Source organism: Anas acuta, chromosome 22, assembly GCF_963932015.1.
Source record: "Anas acuta chromosome 22, bAnaAcu1.1, whole genome shotgun sequence".
Classification (NCBI taxonomy): Eukaryota; Metazoa; Chordata; class Aves; order Anseriformes; family Anatidae; genus Anas; species Anas acuta.
The window spans coordinates 440,267-455,084 of NC_089000.1; the positions used below are offsets into that span (position 1 = coordinate 440,267).

The 14,818-nt window shown below is 46.5% G+C and overlaps 1 protein-coding gene across 4 annotated transcripts; it reads right to left on the minus strand.

The window, feature by feature from the left end:
* Nucleotides 1–136: 136 nt before the first annotated feature.
* On the minus strand, nucleotides 137–13,462 carry PPIH (peptidylprolyl isomerase H). 4 transcript variants are annotated; one of them, XM_068658295.1, is made up of 10 exons: nucleotides 13,320–13,462; nucleotides 13,144–13,208; nucleotides 12,482–12,505; nucleotides 11,922–11,966; nucleotides 10,519–10,561; nucleotides 8,631–8,723; nucleotides 7,017–7,104; nucleotides 6,185–6,225; nucleotides 4,794–4,882; nucleotides 137–239 (listed from the first exon to the last, which is right to left on the minus strand). In XM_068658295.1, the coding sequence occupies exons 1-9, from the start codon at nucleotides 13,383–13,385 to the stop codon at nucleotides 4,814–4,816; spliced, it is 534 nt and encodes a 177-aa protein (XP_068514396.1). In that variant the 5' UTR covers nucleotides 13,386–13,462; the 3' UTR covers nucleotides 137–239; nucleotides 4,794–4,813. The 4 variants fall into 4 exon arrangements, with proteins under 4 accessions (XP_068514396.1, XP_068514394.1, XP_068514395.1 ...); XM_068658293.1 differs by lacking the exon at nucleotides 137–239 and adding an exon at nucleotides 2,621–2,723; XM_068658294.1 differs by lacking the exon at nucleotides 137–239 and adding an exon at nucleotides 2,621–2,807.
* Between the last annotated feature and the right edge of the window lie 1,356 nt (nucleotides 13,463–14,818).

The window sequence follows — 14,818 nt, forward strand, 5'->3', positions numbered from 1 at the left end:
GGGTGCAAAGAGATGGTGCCTCGCTGCTCATCCTGGACGGAGAAGCTTCCAGGTGAGCTGTGTTGCCAAGCGGCAGGTACTTCCCAGCTCAGCCCCATGCCCCTCACCTCCCCAGGCTCTAGCAAAGAGCCTACGCAGCCCGAAACACATCTGACAGACTGCTAGGCTCTCTTGGAGGCTGACTGCTTCTGCTGATTCAGGCTGTCTGATGGGCTTCCCAGCCCTGCGAGGCAGGCAATCTATGGACAAAGAGGGAGAGAGCATGTGATGCCGTGACCAAAATAATTAGAGACCTGATGGAAATCCCTGACAAAACGCAGGGCTTGATTAATGGACAACCCAAAACAAGCCACGTAACTGTTTCAAACCAACAACAGTTGCTGTGGGTTTACAGACACAGGTCTTGTCAAGCTAACTTGGTATATTTTTCCGTAAGATCTCCAACTCAGCCACTGAAGGAAAGAGCTTAATCCAGCGATACAGTCCTGTAGGGGGTCTGCATCCATATCACAACCTTTATCAAGAAACTAGAGTGGCATCAAACCTGGATGGCATTCAATAAATCGAGAAAATTGACAAAATATAATGGCATATAGAGTCAGATAAAATAGAGGGTCAAAACAATTTATCAGTTTTATCAATAATTGGTAAGAAATCTTCAGATCTGCAGTAAGATGCCAGTAAGGATTTATGGGTCACACACCTACAGAATGCATGGGCCACAGATTGCTAGCGAGCAGGGCATGAGAGTCTTTTGAGGAGAGGCACCTGCAGGGTCTAAAGGCTAACCTGGTACTCAGGTGTACAGAGACAGACAGAAATACATGTACCACCTCCAGTAAGAACATCCACACTTGGAGGAAGATACTGGAGCTCAGAGAGAATAACGATCATCTGCTCTACAGCAGATTCCAGGATTTGCTTCACACATGACTGAAGGGTGACTTCATCCCAGGGAATTAAACCCAAAAATGTGGTAGTTGAGAGAACTTTCAGCCAGCAAGTAAGGAACAGCAACGGTTGGAAAGCTGAAACTCAGCACGTTCAGTGTCCAAGGGGGACAAACGTAACCAGGAATCTAATTCACCATTCAACTTTCAAGAGGTTACAATGGATTTACCACTGTTAGAAATTAATTTGGGGAAGCTGTGTGGCTCCTGCTATGCAGGAAGGAAGACTGGCTGATCACAGTGATACAAATACACCAGGTTGAGAAAGTGCTCCTCAGCCTGGACCTAGAAATAGGTTCCCTGGTGAAAAAGCACGGTGAATTTGGGTACCCACAGCCAGACCATGAACCTCAGCACTGCAGCGGGCAGGCAGCACTTCCATGAGCCACCTGGAGCTAAGCTCATGCCTAACCCCATAGGGAAAGGACATCCGGACACATTTCCTGAGCAGGAACACCTGAATTTTGTCTTATTTTTTTGGTCACCTCTACCTCACGGCTGTTATGTGGGTCCAGTTTTCTCCTCCATAGGAGGAATTTTCAACCCTCATCTCCTATGAGATAGCCCCATGCAGTTTCTTGTTCCGGAGAGGAAAGGTACGCTCTGTTTCTTCATCACCTGACATACTGCAGCTACAAAAAATGCTTTGGGCTGTGGAGAAGCAAGTGCGAGTGTCCTCAGCAGCTGTGCAACTGCAGGAATAGGGACATGAAAGGCCTGACTACCATAAACATTTTAAACAGTTGTTACATAAAAGAGGACACCAAAGCTTGCCTGCAGGATCTCTCCTCCAATACATCAGCATTTGCTCTCCAGCACCAAGTAAAGAACAAGCTACCTGCACAGACCATGCCTCCCTGAGACAGCCCCACACAGCACACCATAGGCAAAGATCATAAAACATTCTTGCTGCCCAAGGAGCCATGGGGCGTATCAGGATGGGATGAGGCAATTGCACGTGACCGAACAGACTTTGTCCAACCTCTTTTATATTTAATCTGCTGCACGAGAAAACTCACCTTTAAGCCCAGCCCCCACGAGGGGTGCTTTCAAGTCACCCAGCAGGTGAGTTTGCAAACCCAGTCTGAGATTGGCAGTTTTTCCACAAACCTGCAGCCTTGACGGTTTTCTTTGCAACCATGAAGAACACGGAGCCCTGATTTTTACTCCTACAGCACAATCATTCTCTGCTTCCCAGCCCAAAGGCCTTCCATAACATCCTTGTAACACCCAGGTAAATTCCTGTAACACCTGTGGCACAAAGCAGCCCGATGGCCTAGCACTGGGATGTGCCAAGGGAGGGTTTACAGCATAACTCACCTCGGAGCCCAGCAAACTCATGCTGATAAAGCCTTTGTGCTGTACTAATCTCCTGTCCTTCAATAAAGCTGCATGTAAAAAGGTTGTAGACATTCCTAAGATGCTAAGACCTCTCTGCCAGGCAGCCTTATTTACCTGCCAAGGAAAAGAACTGCTGTAACACAGATCTGCCATGTTCCTTTCACCCCTTCTTTCCAGCAGCAATGCCTCTCAGTACCATGCACAGAACGTGTTCCCTATTGGATCAGCTAAGGGCAACGCACACTGCAGGCACAGTAGACAGTAAAAACCCAGTAACCCTTCTCACCCAAAGAATCCATTCCCAAGCATGTTAACTGATGTCCACTACATTGGTATTTACCACAATCGTTTATTTACATTTGAATGTGTTAAAAAAATATAGATGCCAATTATTAAATAACTTCAGGAGAACGTCAAGAGCGCAGGTCTGGCCTGTAAAGAGGATAAGGACAGTGAGGGAAGTAGCTGGAACTGAAACTGCATGGAGCCAGTAAAGGCCTCCTAACCACCAGAGCACTGAAACAAAGGAGAACAAAGAGGTCCAAATCATAGAACCACAGAATAGTTTGGGTTGAAAGGGACCTTAAAGATCATCTAGTTCCAACTCCCTGCCATGGGCAGGGAGGGCTGAGACACTTCCCACCAGACCAGGTTGCTCCAAGCCCCATCCAACCTGGCCTTGAACACTTCCAGGTATAGGGCATCCACAGTTTCTCCAGGTAACCTGTTCCAGTGCCTCACTACCCTCAGAGAGAATTTCTTCCTTGTAGCTAATCTAAATCTACCCTCTTGTAGTTTAAAGCCATTACTTCTTGTCCTATTGCTACGCTCCCCAGTGAAGAGTCCCTTTCCATGAGGAATGCTTGATGGCCATCTGTAATGTCGTACAACAGCAGCAGGACTGCACAGTGGCACTGGGTACCACGCGGTGGCACTGAAGCGAGCACTATCTGCTGCATGCACCAGGTCATGCCAAACCTGTCTACAAGACCTAGGGAACCAGGGAGTCTTCCTGGGTCTCCATTCCAGCCTACTAAAAACCAACAGTGGCGTTTGTTTCACCGGGCTGATTTTAAAGGATCTTGACAAATAACTGATTTAGCTGTCTGAAGCTGGGTGAGACAAACCCCATTCTTGCCCAGAGGCCACTGACAGGCAGCAGCATACACAAAGGCAGCTCCTGAGACCTGGTTAGGAAGTAAGCACGGTGGCACCAGCCGCACACCCACACCTTCCAGTCTCAAGCTGGATGTTGACCACAGATCATGTACAAAGGCTCCAAAGATCAACGGGTCTGGATCCAAGGATCCCACTCATGAGCACAGGTCTCTTCATCTGCAAGAAAGCCTGCTTAACAAGGTTGTCCCTATCTTCAAAAGCCTATAAATGCCACCAGAAGTACCAGGAAAATGAAAGAATGATTACATTCCTTATCGTCACTTCATCAAATAGGAGAAATATCTGAAGCACTGCAGATCTGAAAGACTTAACCCCGGTAGCAGGGATGCATTTTCACAGGTAATTCCAGACACCTTTGGCAACTGTTTAACAAAAAGTCAAAAATTTTGCAGAGTTACTTTTGTCAGCGCCTGCCTGCTGAAATTTGAAAAATCAGCAACCAAAAGCTAATACAGCAGATTTTTGACAAGCTGCAGCCTGACACGTTGAAATCTGGTCATGTTGTTGTTGTTTTTTTTTTTTTTAATTTTTTTCTATTTTGTGTGTGTGTGTTTTTGTTGGTGTTTTTTTTGTTTGTTTTTTTATTAACAGTGAAGTGGGCAAACAAATGCAAACAGAGTACTGTACTAAGCTCAGTCTTGGAGCTACTGATTTAACCAAAACGAAGCCTGGGCCATAGTAAATGCTGGAAACATCTCCCTTTGTAATGACAGTGGTATCTTCCTGAATTAAGGTAAAGCGATGCAAAATGATAATCCCTTGGCCCTCCAGTGGTAACTGTCCTATGGCTGTAGTGAGCAAGTAGGCTCAAGTCCTCTCTTCCCCCAGCACTTCTTTTCTTGATCTTTGCTTGCACCAAACACGGACGCTCTACTTTCTGTAGCATTAGGAGAGTTCACCAAACTGCAGGTCAAAGTGAACCCCCTAATCCCTGCAAGTTGCCTGGGTAACACCAGCTGCATTCCTGTTGCAGGTCTCTTTTCATCCACTAATTTCTAAAGCTGAGGCTCCAAGGCAGTCTAACCCCACCCAAGGCAGGGCTGCCATGACCCCATCTTCCCTCAGACAGCAGCCACAAAATCCTATCCCTCTAATGCTGCCTTTGGTCTTTATGTAGCCTGAAGGGAAACAGCATCAGGGAGTTGAGCTGGTAAAAATTCTATTAGAATTATATTAGAGGTGTGTTTTCTGCTGGTTTCAGTGTCAGTGAGATGAGTCAACTTTACGCGGACTCAGATGAATGTGAAAACAAGCCAAGAGAAAAGTAAGAAACACGGCAGCCCATGTTTCACTTGCACTGGATGCCTCAGAAGACAGACTTACCACATTTCTGTTCCATTGCTTTACATTTCCCCACACTGGGAGATCACAACGGGCAGCTTGGGTTTGTTATTTGGACCCGTAGGCACATTCTGGGAACAAACAAACATAGAGTGTTACACCTTATGAAAATAGCAAACCCTGTGAGTGACAGGTAATTGAAGACTGGCTAAGAGGCATCTGTGCAACACCAGGAACATGGAAACGAAGAGCTCTGAGCAGCATATAAGCACCTTCACGTATCTTGGCAATGAACATTCTCGTACACCACAGTCTGGCATACAGACCAGACCCTGATCCTTTGCATGGAAAAGAAGTAAGAGAGCAAAAACTGGGGAGCTCCTCGTGAGATACAACAGAGAAGATATCACTTAGATGTCACTTAGGGCTGCTCTGGTTTATGTATCTTTAAAGTTACCAATTAGAGCTGCAACAACCAAAGTAAACTGATATTCATACAGAAGGGGAATCCAAACAACAGATAGTCACAAGGCATCCCCTATTCTGAACCACTTGTTCATGAAAGAGCAGCCAAGTCCAGGAGAACTTCTTAGTTAATTCCTTTAGTTTCGCACTCCCTGCAGTGATGTACATCCTACCAGCACAGACCACAACCCTTCTTCCATCAGTGCTTTTAGTGAAAAATGTTAGCAACAAAGGGCTAGCAACTGTATCACGCTACATAGTTCCTTGCATGGGACCTTTTCTCAATACCTAACAGCTGGCAGCTCTGTGTTTGTCCCACTTTTTGGATTCTTTGATGGCCCTTGCACACAGTTCCCCACGCAAAGCAGGAGTGTACCATGAAGTCACTGTCAGCTGTATCATATAACACACTGTGTAAGTCCACTCACCATCCTGCCATGATACCCAGTCGTGGTGTATTTCATACAGGGTAACCACCATGTCTGAACATATTTATCTAGAGCTCCTGGAAGCCCATCAGAAGACTTAACTTTCCTTATTACATATGCTGATCACGGATCAGCAGAACTGATGATTTAGCATCCACTGAACAATCCTAGGCAATGGCACAGAAGTGATCTGCTTTACTCTCTTGTCTGAGTTGCTGATGGAACAGCTTTTCAATTTAGCTTCCTGAACAAATGCAAAGCACTGCAAATAAAGCCACAAGAATAAAATCCCCACTCAAAGACTAACCAGTAACCACGGGATCACAGCATTTCTAAATTAAGTCAATCTAAATGACTGACTGTCACAACAGTTTCCTATTATCTTATTAACGATGACAACCAGTAACACCAGTTACCATCACTGGTATTCCCTGGTAACCGTTAAACTGACAGCAGGAGAGAACAGAAAAACCCTTGTTGCTCTCCCACGTGACTTTCCAACACAGACATTCACAGAGAATAAAGGCAAATTCAACTTACTTCAATTTTTCTCATTACCAACAGTCCATCAACGATTTTACCTAGAATGAGAAAATGGATCCACTTCAATATGGCCTGTTTCCACCTTTGCTGCCCTCCCCAACATGTACATGAGTTTTTTTTCCTCTCCAAAAAGCACCACACAGTGTATAGTAATTGGTCACTCCACAGTTTGCTACTGATCTCTAAACTGATGAAAGAAACAATCCCTCTTAAAACATTTGCCACATACAGAACACATGCGTGTTTTCCCCTCACACGGGTGGCATGTGTAGAAAACTAGGTTTTGAGACTTACCTCCACCAGTTGTGGTAAAATACAGCATGAGCTGTACAACCATCAGCATATGTATCAACTCCATCAACACACTATGTGTAACGATGCGAAAATGGCAGAGAATGATATCAAGAGTTACTCAAGAATTAGAGGAAGTAGTAAACAGGACAAGAGCTTAACATCTGGCCTTGAAACCCTACAGCTCAAGAGGAAGTACATGGAAATGTAACTCCCCAGAACCACATTTGTTCTACAAACTCAGCTCAAAGCTCCACTCTCTGACAGTGGAGAAGAAAGGTAACCCTTCACCCATCTGCACTGGCATGAGGACTTGTGTAGTAACATAATACACTGATCAAAGAACTTAATCTGGATTAAAGCTGTGAAAAAATGTTTCATTTCACCAGTGGTCCATCTCAGTATCTGGTTGCACAAATACCTCTGCTGGCACTAATGATGGGAAAGGAACAAGCAGTCCATGGCTGTTCATTTCAGCAGCTGTGCCACAGAGTGCATCCACGAGCCAGTATACCAGGCCTGCGTGACAGATACTCACCGAACACAACGTGTTTCCCATCCAACCAGTCACATTTGGAACACGTAATGAAAAACTGACAGCCGTTAGTACTTGGACCACTGTTTGCCTGGGGGTTGAGAATGTCAAAATACAAAATTAGGACTTCCCAAAGCTGAAGGCAAAGATATCTCATATAAGAAAGAGCTGTTGCTTAAGAACTAACCTAGGTTTTTTATTTTTTTATTTTTTTTAAGTTTATTGTTATACAAACCAAAGAAAACAAGACATTTAGTTGCAGGAGAGTACCCTGTGCTTGGACACAGTGTACTACCAAGTCAGTCCTGCCAATGTGTGCAAGAGCCACGTCAACTTCTTATGATAATTCTACAAAGGCACCTTCAGCACAAGACTGTGCTGAAACCTGGGCTCCAGAGCATGTTCCTGAAAAAAGGCTGAACTTTTTGGTGATGAGTACTTACTGGCTGCAGTATTATCCTGGGGAAAACTGAAAGCCAGAAACCAGGACAGAAAAAAAAGAAGCTGATTTCTGCTATTTGGAAGTTTGCCTACAAATAAAAAAGGTGCCTATTATGACGGTCAGGATCAGAAAGCTAATGATCATGCCAACACAGGGTTCACAGGAATGACATGATGCAATTCAGAGCTGAATGCAACGCCCAGAGCATTTGGTCTCTCCTACGAAAACATCTCTGCAACATTCAAGTCCATTTCAATTTTTCCAAAGCTCTTTTGCCAATCAGGAGACACTAAGGCACGTTTTTGTACTGACGAGTGAATTGTGCAAGTCCTGCACCTGTAGGGCTACACAGGACACAGTCACACTGGATCTTTTCCTTAGTGCCAATCTAAGGCTAATCCCTTTGGCTGAGATGGACCTTGGTTTGGCCCAGCAGAACAACTCCAGAGCCATGCTGCTTTAACACAAAGCTGGCAATACCAGCATGGCATCCCTTCTCACACACTGTGGTACACTGCTTGCTTAGCTGTGTTGTGACAGATCTGTTTGGACCATATTTTGAACAGGGTGAATATCAAATCCAAACAGTAAATGTCCAAAACAAGTAATTTTAAGGACAAGACAGCTAGAAGAGTGGAGGGAAAAGCAGTTGTAGACAGGAACATTTGGTTCTGGCCCCACTTGCTTTCTACTCCCAGAAAACAGTGTATTGTTCCTACCAGACAACATGCAATGGTTGCAGTTTTCCTACAGTGTTGAACAGGAAGCATATGTTCTGAAAGATACCATGGTAACACTGTTATGGCTTTGAAACTCCCAAATCTCTCTGTTTCATCCTTGCTAAGGTCAGTGTTTAATAAAAGTATCGGGGAAGAAAAAAAAAACAGCACTTGCCACTGTTCAAAAACATCAATAATCAAGCTATTCTGAAAGCTGATCAAACAAAGCCTGCCCCTGAACTCCAACAGGTAAGGAAAAAGGATGCTGCAGGATCAGGACTTCAGTGTTACTCGACACATTAACCCATGAGTAACCTGACTGGTACTTACAAAGCTGGTCTTTCAGACCTTATATCCAGTGATGGAGATTTCTGCTGTCTGGCAAACATTTTATACATTCAAGAAAAGCATAGAGAGAAAGTAACAAAAGCTTTTAAATCTTAATTTTATACTTACCATAGAAAGCAGACCAGGAGCAGAGTGTTTCAGCTTGAAGTTTTCATCTGCAAAAGGACCCCTATATATACTGGCTACTCCAGTGCCATCTCCCTGCATCAGAGAGGGATTAGTCAGCTACAGCATTTGTTCTGTAGCACAAATTTCAAATAACCAAGCAAAAGCAGTGTTAAACTTAGCCCAAAATGGATGCTGTACTGCCATTTATATACAACAGTGATGAACACGTTCAGATGTTTCATTTCTGAAGAGAAACTGTGACTGGATTCTAACTACACAGTACATCATTTGTCATCAATATGCTGGCAGAAACCCAAAGAGATGTAAGGATTAAGTCCAAGCCTCTCAGTGCAATGAAGTCATAGATTGCTTGGTATGGAACCACCTGGTCTTAACAGGCACTCCAGGGAAAAGGGAGGGGAGGAAGTATTGGCTGGCAAAACAAGGAAAGCAGAAGTGGAAGTGGAAGAAACTGGCTGACGTCACGCTTATTTCACCTTACTTTCTGTGACTCTGCTGAAAATAGGGAAGTGCCCCCTTTGTTCAGTTTTTAGCAGCTAATGTCTGCAAAGTCACAAGCAAGGGCAGTTTCTAAAGTACAGAGCTGCTCATTTCTGCTGTACTTTCTACCAAGTTGAGATATCTTGTACTTAACTACAAGCGCTTGCTCTCAGTCCTCAACACATTTCTAAATCAAAGCAGCATGGCCTGTAACTGCTGCAGATTGCAAGCTTTGATGGCTCATGAGGTTATGACTTTGCATGAGCCTGACAGACAACTCATCGAGATATAGCTTGTGGGATCACTGAAAGGCCACCCTGACTTCTGGTCCAGCCCTACAGAGAAATTCCTGTACAGTGCCAGCAGAGACTCTTCAGTAAAATGGCCTTAAAAAGGTGCATTGAGGAACCCTTCAGAGAAAGCTGTAGAAGCAACGCAACCAGGTACCTCTGGCATGGTCAGTTAAATTTACTATTCTGACTGTAATTTCCCTTTCTGTGTTGATATTCCGCTTGCTTTAGCCCCATTTATTCTGGCTTGATGTAGTCTGTCTCCTTTTATTGCCTTTCTACCTAACATATACTTTCTTTATTAGGCCAGACTTAATAGGAAAATAAGTGTTAATAATATAAGAGGCACAGCTCCGCATCTTTTGATGTGCTTGCCTAGTCCTTGCTCCCTCTCCTGCAGCATCACAACTGGGGACTGCCTAAATACCTGGTGTGGCTAAGCTGTCCCCTGTACAGTTAGTTCTCTCAGTGACTTTCACACAGTCAGGTTTTGCATTTAAAAAAATAATAATAATCTTTTACCACACCCTTCAGATTTCAAATAGTTCCAGAAATTAAGTAACTACTGGGTCTTAGGACAGTGAAGACTCAGTGGTCTTACAGCCTCGCCTAAATACCCTGCTTTTCCCCTATGGTAACACTGCAGGCACAGATACTCTCTGCTATTTTTAGACAATTCACTAGCGAAAAAGTTAGGTTTGATTTAAACTCTCTTGCATTAGACACTCTGTTCCTGTACTAGGGTCTTGTCTTCACAAAGACATTGGAAATCCACAGGGTCTCTTCCTGGGCAGACAGGAGAAAGGAGGACAACAGGATAAAAAAAAAAAAATATCTCTGCAAGTTTAAAAAGCCTCTAGCTATACTGCCATTCTATTTTACAGAAGAAATATTATGGGGAAGGAGAAGATATTTTCACCCAAGACTACAGAGTTGTTTTCAAGTGCATTACTATCTGTTGCAGTAAGTGGGTAGCAATGCTGTGAGGAAGCCTCCAGTTACCACTGGATGCCTCAAAACAGAGAGGGAATCAGCATGGACCCTGGAAAAGAGTTGCATATGCACCATGTAGGAAAAAATACGTAAGCAATACATACATTTACAAAGTCACCTCCTTGGATCATGAAATCCTTTATTACCCTAGAAAAGTAAAATGATACTTTGTAGAAAAATGCCTCAAACAGCTTAATACGCATTAAAAAGAAGTTATGTTTTACTACACAGAGGAAGTCATCAGGGTCTATGAATGTTACAGTCTACAACCAACAGTGAATATTAACTACTGGTTGGTATCAGGTAATTTGGGTCTCTATTGGAGGAATGGGAGGGGTGTGCAGGGGTGGTAGCTCCTGGTGAAAAGAGACTGGAAGCTCCCCCGTGACATATAAAGCCAGTTCCAGATGGCTCCAAAAGGGATTTGTCACTTGTCAAAGCCAACCCAACAAGCAATGTTGTTTATGTTTATGCTAAAAAACAAATTTAAGAAAATAAAAAGACACTAATTGGCAGCTGTGAGAGAAGAGTCAGAAAATGTGAGAGAAGGAAACGTGCAGACACCAAGGTCAGTGCAGGAGGTGCTCTGAGCACGCAGCACAAGTTCCCCTGCAGCCTGCGGAGAGGCCCCTGGTGCAGCAGGCTGTCCCCCTGCAGCCCATGGGTCCCGCATGGAGCAGATCTCCAAGCTGCAGCCCATGGAGGAGCCCCTGGTGGAGCAGGTGGATGTGGGGGGTGCTGCTGCCTGTGGGGAACCCACAATGGAGTAGTTCTTGAAGAGCTGCTGCCTGTAAACAGCCCCCACAGGATCAGTTTGGGAAGGATGGCATAGTGTGGGAGGGACCCCATACTGTAGTCGGGGCAGAGAGTGACTGTGGAGGAGCAGCACAAAGTGCTCCACTGACCATAACCCCCATTCCCTGTTCCTTGCACCGCTTAGGAGGAAGTACAACAGAGACTGAAGTTGAACCAGGGAAGAAGGGTGGGGATAAAGTGTTTTTAGTTTGCTTTTAGTTCTCACTATTGTACTTTGATATTAATTGGCAAAAAAATACATTAATCTTCCTAAAGCCAAGTCTGTTTTGCCCGTGATGTTAATTGTGAACCACTTCACCGTCCTTATCGCAACTGGGAGCTGTTTTATTGCATCTTCTCCCCACCATCTTGCTGAGTAGTGGGAGAGCAGCTTGGTGGGCACCCAGCCAATGCCAATCCACCACAGGGACCATTGCTGTTCAACAAGAGATAGAGATACGTAACAGATACAAGGAAATGATCTCTCATCTGGCAGACCAGGAATGGAGAAACCCTCTGCAGTGACCTGTGGTATGCACTTGATAGCGTCCCCAAATCCCCCAGAGGATAGACACAGCAGAGGCTGCAGAGGAACAGTATTAGCCATGACCACCTACAAATGCCTCCTACACCAATAATGCCCTTGGGACAGGTCTGAAAATCACACTTAATTCATACTTCTATTTAAACTTCTAAGCAAAAGCAGAAGTACCTGTGGAAAGTGCTTCCTTTATAACCTATAGGAACACCATCTTTCCTGCAAGGAAATAAAAAGGAAAATTGTTACCACCTACTGGGTATCCCAACACAAAACCCTCCCAGGAGTTTAGAGTCCTGAAGGGTTGTCCTGTACATTAGGAACTCCCTTGATATACAACCCACCTCCAGCAGTGTCTGCTGGGTCCTAACATGCACTGATGCTATCAGAGACCAAGGCAAACCCTGAATGGGCTCTGCACATTAAATGACATGGTTGTTTATGACATCCATCTCAAAATCTTAACAGGATACCGTTGTAACTTGCAGCACATACAGGTGGGATTTGCAGGCAATGTATTTTTAGAGCAACTGGAGTATGACCAAAGTCATGCCCAAAGGGGAAAGTGCACCATCTCTGTGACCAACCAAGCTAATCACTTTCAGCAGAGCAGATTTCTGTAAGTCTTTCATTTTACAGCAGCATAGTAAAGAAAGCTTCCCAGTGGGCCTTCTTTCTAGTCACCCAGCCTTGTTTTTCTGAGTATGCTACTTAAAAGAATATAACCCACGTACCTGAATTCACCTGTACAAAACTGCCTGGAAAAGAAAAAAATACAGAAGACCAGAGCATGAACCACTTTTGAATTCTGAGGACACAAAGGGCTGCATTCACCAAACACACACTGAATGTTGTGCAGGATTTTTCTGATTACACTAGCAATATTCCCCAGTGAAACAGGAATCATCAGTAACTGCTCATCACTTCCATTTCTAAACAGAGCTTTGCAGAGATATTGAGGTTTAGGTATTTAACACTGAGATTGTAAGAGAGAGTGAATGCGGAGCAGGACAGCATGTTCCACAGGGGACAGGGCATATTCACTTCTCCAGAACTGGGAAATCCACGTGGTACTTCCCGTAATCAATGACAGAGAATGGGGCGGCAGAGTTTTTACCATGACATTAAGGCACTCTCTTTTGTAAACACAGTGAGTGTATCAGAAGCTCCACAGAGGGAGCAGAGAGGGACCAGAGCCCTTCACCTTCAAGCCAGAAAAGCTCCGCTAGGGGTTAGGATGCTGCACGGTCACGGGCAGCTCTGAACTGAAGCGGGTGCAGCGGCTCTGACAAACCGTCACTAACACCACCACACCCCTGCACCCTGAAGCCTCTAGAGCCTGGCTCCAGGCCGGCAGCCCCGTGCCAGGCCTGCAGGCCCGCCGGCTGCTCCTCACCTGAAGTTCTCCGCGGTTTTGGGCACGACGTCGGCGAACAGCTCGATCTTCATGCGGCCGACCTCCTGCAGAGAGAGAGCGAGAGCAGCCAGCTCAGCCACCCGCCGCGGGCCTGAAGACCCCGCCGCGCCCCACCGAGCCCCTCTCCCCGCCCCGGGCCCGCCGCCCGGCGCCACCTGCCCGCCGATGGTGACATCGAAGAACACCACGGGGTTGCTGGGGTTGGCCGCCAGCACCGCCATGGCGCCCGGAAGAGGCAGCGGGAGGCGGGGCCGCGCTCCCTCGGGCGGCACCGCTACGTCACGGGGCTGATGGCAGCGCACGTCACACCGCCGTGACGTCACGGCAGCACTCGTTCCAGTGCCACAGCGCGGCCTGACGTCACCGCCGCCCCGGCACGGCCCCGGCACAGAGCGGGTGGGGGTGCCCCGGCTCCATCTTGTCCTGGCCCCAGCAGGGCCGCCCGCAGCAGGGTGCCCAGGCCCGTGCCAATGCAGCTGCAGAGGCTCTCTAAGGACGAGACTCCACAGCCCCTCTGGGCAGCCCGTGCCAGGGCTGCGACACCCACACAGCACGGGAGGGCTCCCCGGTGCTCGGCTGGGACCGCCCTGGCACCGGGCACTGCCGAACAGGGCCTGGCTCCGTCCTCCGTGCACCCTTCAGGCCCACCAAGTCCTTCCCTGCCAAGCTGCCGTCCACTGAGTGTCCCCAGCATGTCCCGGTGCTGGGGTTGTTCCCAGATGCAGGCCCTTGAGCTTCTTCTCCTGGTTCAACTTCAGGAGGTTCCCGCGGCCCATTTCTCCAGCCTGCCCAGGTCCCTCTGGATGGCAGCACCACCTCCTGGTGTATCCGCTGCTCCCCTCAGTTCTGTGTCAGCTGCAAACTCCACCCCACCATCCAGATAGTTAACGAGGACTGGGCACAGTATAGAGCCGTGGGGTAAACCTCTAGCTATGTCACCTCCAACTAGACTTTTCACCACTTTGCCCTCCTCCTTGCCTTTCTTTGAAGACAGCAGTGACATTTGCTTTCCTCCACGCTTTGGGCACTCCTCCCAGTTGCCACAATTGATCAAGGATTATCAAGGGTGGCCTCTCAGTGCCATCTGCCACGGCTCTCCAACTCAACTTTGCACCACTGATCACCACCCTCTGGACCCAGACAGTTTTTAATGCACCTCACTGTCTGCCCATCCAGCCCATATGTCAGCAGCTTTCCTACAAGAATCCTATGGCAGACAGTATCATTGGCCATTCTGAAGCCCAGGAGGGCAATATCCACTGCTCTCCCCTCATCCATCAGGCTCATCTTTTCATTGTAGGAGCTTATCAAGTTGATCAAGCATGACTTCTCCTTGGTGAACACATACCGATTACTCCTGATGGTTTTCTGGCTCTTCATGTTCCTAGAAATGGTTTTCAGGATATGCTGCTCCATCCCTTCTGCAAGGATCAAGGTAAGGCTGATCATCCTGTAGTTCCCTCTCCTCCTTGCATCAGGCATTCCCTCTTCCATCAGGCCACATGGAATTTTCTATGTCCAATTTGCTGAAGTATTCCCTGACTTGATCCTGTTCTGCCAAGGTCACATCCTCCTTGCTCCAGCTTTCTCCCCCGGTCTCTGGGAGCTAGGACTCCTGAAGGCCAGCCCTGCTGAAAAAGACTGAGACAAAGCA

Bases quoted from the DNA above. Each gene is read 5' to 3' on its own strand.
- PPIH (XM_068658295.1), bottom strand. From the start codon at position 13,385: ATGGCGGTGCTGGCGGCCAACCCCAGCAACCCCGTGGTGTTCTTCGAT. The intron at 8,724-10,518 runs GTATGTATTGCT...TCTCTGATGCAG, and splicing joins AAGGAGGTGACTTTGTAAAT to GGAGATGGCACTGGAGTAGC. The intron at 7,105-8,630 runs GTAAGTATAAAA...CTCAACCCCCAG, and splicing joins CTCCTGGTCTGCTTTCTATG to GCAAACAGTGGTCCAAGTAC.